The sequence below is a fragment of the Chrysochloris asiatica genome, unplaced genomic scaffold (genome assembly GCF_000296735.1).
Source record: "Chrysochloris asiatica unplaced genomic scaffold, ChrAsi1.0 scaffold00173, whole genome shotgun sequence".
NCBI lineage: Eukaryota > Metazoa > Chordata > Mammalia > Afrosoricida > Chrysochloridae > Chrysochloris > Chrysochloris asiatica.
Genome location: NW_006408691.1, coordinates 1,112,933 through 1,115,406, shown reverse-complemented (window position 1 = coordinate 1,115,406; position 2,474 = coordinate 1,112,933). Strand labels below are relative to the sequence as shown.

At 62.6% G+C, this 2,474-nt stretch overlaps 1 protein-coding gene across 1 annotated transcript; it reads left to right on the top strand.

The window, feature by feature from the left end:
• The first annotated feature begins 471 nt into the window (after positions 1-471).
• Positions 472-2,474, top strand: ANKRD65 (ankyrin repeat domain 65). Its single transcript, XM_006871766.1, has 4 exons — positions 472-543; positions 638-855; positions 1,021-1,567; positions 2,079-2,474. The coding sequence occupies exons 1-4, from the start codon at positions 472-474 to the stop codon at positions 2,472-2,474; spliced, it is 1,233 nt and encodes a 410-aa protein (XP_006871828.1).

Here is a 2,474-nt window from a genome sequence, read left to right as displayed (position 1 = left end):
CTACTAGTCTCTCACCAGGTTACCTGCTGGTCTAGAGCATGTGACCAGCACTCTGTCCCTGCCTCATCTGCATGGGAAGGAGGGTCTCACTGCAGCCCTCCAACCCCCACAGGAGAAGCTAGGCTCCAGCACTGAGGTGGCCTGTGGTGTGCCTCATGGCAAGTCGGGACACATCAAAAGTGTGCTCCCTGGGGGAGGTGAGATGGGGGACCTACTGCCCATAGCAGGCATGTTGCTTCTTGTCCTCCACAACCTGCTGCCCTTTGTTACCTGAAAGAGAGGCTGGGCTGGGGGAGGTCAGGGCCTGGCAGGCAGGCAGGGCCTTCCCTTAAGTTGTTGGGTAAACAGTGAGACAGCAGGTGTCAAGCTCTGCTCCCTGAACTTCTGCAGCTCTGAGACCCTGACGTTCCCCCTGAAGCCTTCAGTAGTTTCCTGAGGAAAGGTCACCAGTGTGTCTGGGCCAGAATTTGCATGGAGAGCACCCCTGAAATAGAGAGGGCTTCTGGAGAAAGGACAGAGCCCCAGAGCCCGCTGCCTCTGGAGGTCAGGGTGTGACTGAAGCCCCTTGGCCTGGGGACATTCTGGGCTGGGCTTTTCCGGCCTCTGTCAGCTGCAGGGTTGTACCTGTCGTCCCCAGACTGACCCCCAGCAGGAGCCAGGACAGCAGACCTCTGCGGATGCTGAGAGGGTGTGGGAACTGCGGTGGTTGGAACTAGGCTCTGAGATGGCCCTGGAAGCTGAGAAGGATGGGATCCGTGCCCCGCAGGGCTGGAGTCGCCTGTTCCAGGCCGTGTGGCAGGGCCAAGCGGGCCTGGTGACGCAGTTGCTGCGGCAGGGAGCCAGAGTGGATGAGAGGTGAGCCCTTTCCCTAGACGTTGTGTGTGTATGGAGGGAAGAGACTCTTTTCAGGGCCGGGTGTATACCCCCGGGTAAAATCAGGGTTCTTTCCTCTACGAGGGCGGGGTCCTGTCACCGCGCCCTCGCCCCGCGATCCGATGCGGCCCTTCATCCTGTCTCCAGGGACAGCGCCGGCCGCAGCCCGCTCCACCTGGCAGTGCTGCGCGGCCACGCGCCCCTAGTGCGCCTCCTACTGAGGCGCGGGGCCCCCGCGGGCGTCCAGGACCTAGCGGGGCGCACGCCGCTGCACGAGGCCGCCTGGCCCGGGCACTCGCGACTGGCGGAGCTGCTGCTGCGTCGCGGTGCCACTGCGGCAGCTCGCTGCGGGGCGGGCCTTACGCCACTGCACTGGGCCGCCGCGCTGGGCCGCCCACTGCTAGCCGGCCGTCTGCTGGGCGCGTCAAGCCCGGGCTCCGCGGCGTTGGTGGCCGCGGCGGACGCGCATGGCTGGACGGCGGCGCACTGGGCGGCGGCAGGAGGCCAGCTACCGGTGCTCGAATTGCTGCTGGCGGCGGACAGCGCGGGCCGGGACGGCGCACTGCACGTGGCTGCCGCGGCTGGACAAGGAGCTGCGCTGCGCCTCCTCCTGGCGCGCGGGACGCCAGTGGATGCCCGGGATGGCGCAGGAGCCACCGCGCTCAGCATCGCGGCTGCCCTGGGCAACCCGCAGGTAAGTCCGCCCCTCCCCAGCAAACCTGGACAGGTGTAGGGAGTGAAGGTGCAGGGAGCTTCCTGCAGGTAATGGAGAAGGAGACTGGACCCAAGGCTGGTGGGTTGGAAGGCGCCATCTAGAGCTGGGGAGTGGAGATCAGCCAGGACAGGCCATGAAGGGCAAAGCATACTTCTACTCCTGATGTTCACCATCTGCCTTCTCAAAGGCAGGGAGTAGGGCACTTTGCCTGGTGCTCAGATTTTATTCTTGATCTCCAAGGTGTACTTGGTCCAACCAGAGGAGGCGCAGTTGGGATGGCTGCACAATCTTGGATTTGATCTTACCTCATTTAGGAAGAAAAGTAAAACCTCCAAATAGAGCCTCTCGTGGAGTATTTTAGGCTTGGACTCATTTGCGAGCAAGGAAGGGAAGAGTTGTTCTGAGTCCAGCCAACGCTGCGTAGCTTTATCTGGTCCCACGCTTGGACTAGCTACCTCATCGTCTCTCCTCTTCTCCTCTTCTCTTTCAGGAGGTTGAAGTGCTGCTTAGCCATGGGGCAGACCCTAGCCTTCGGGACAGGCATGGCCGCTCTGCACTCCATAGGGCTGCTGCCGCTGGCCATTTGGCCGTGGTCCAGCTACTGGTAGCCCACAGCGCGGAGTTGGACGCTCAGGACTCACTGAGCTTCACTCCCCTGCACCACGCGGCTCGGGGAGGCCACATGGAGGTCGTCAGCCATCTACTGGACAAGGGTGCACAGATCAATGCTGCAGGCTGGCTCCAAAAGACACCCCTGCACTTCTCTGTGGAGTCACACCATGGTCCCACCACAGAGCTTTTGCTGAGCCGAGGGGCCAGCCCTGCCCTGGTGAAACAGTGGGGTGAGGTGGGCCAAGAAGTGGTGTCTAAGGGGAGTCCTTGCTAG

Coding starts and splice junctions, on each gene's coding strand:
- ANKRD65 (XM_006871766.1), top strand. CDS start 472: ATGGAGAGCACCCCTGAAATAGAGAGGGCTTCTGGAGAAAGGACAGAG. Junction 856..1,020: donor GGAGCCAGAGTGGATGAGAG/GTGAGCCCTTTC, acceptor TCCTGTCTCCAG/GGACAGCGCCGGCCGCAGCC. Junction 1,568..2,078: donor CTGCCCTGGGCAACCCGCAG/GTAAGTCCGCCC, acceptor CTTCTCTTTCAG/GAGGTTGAAGTGCTGCTTAG.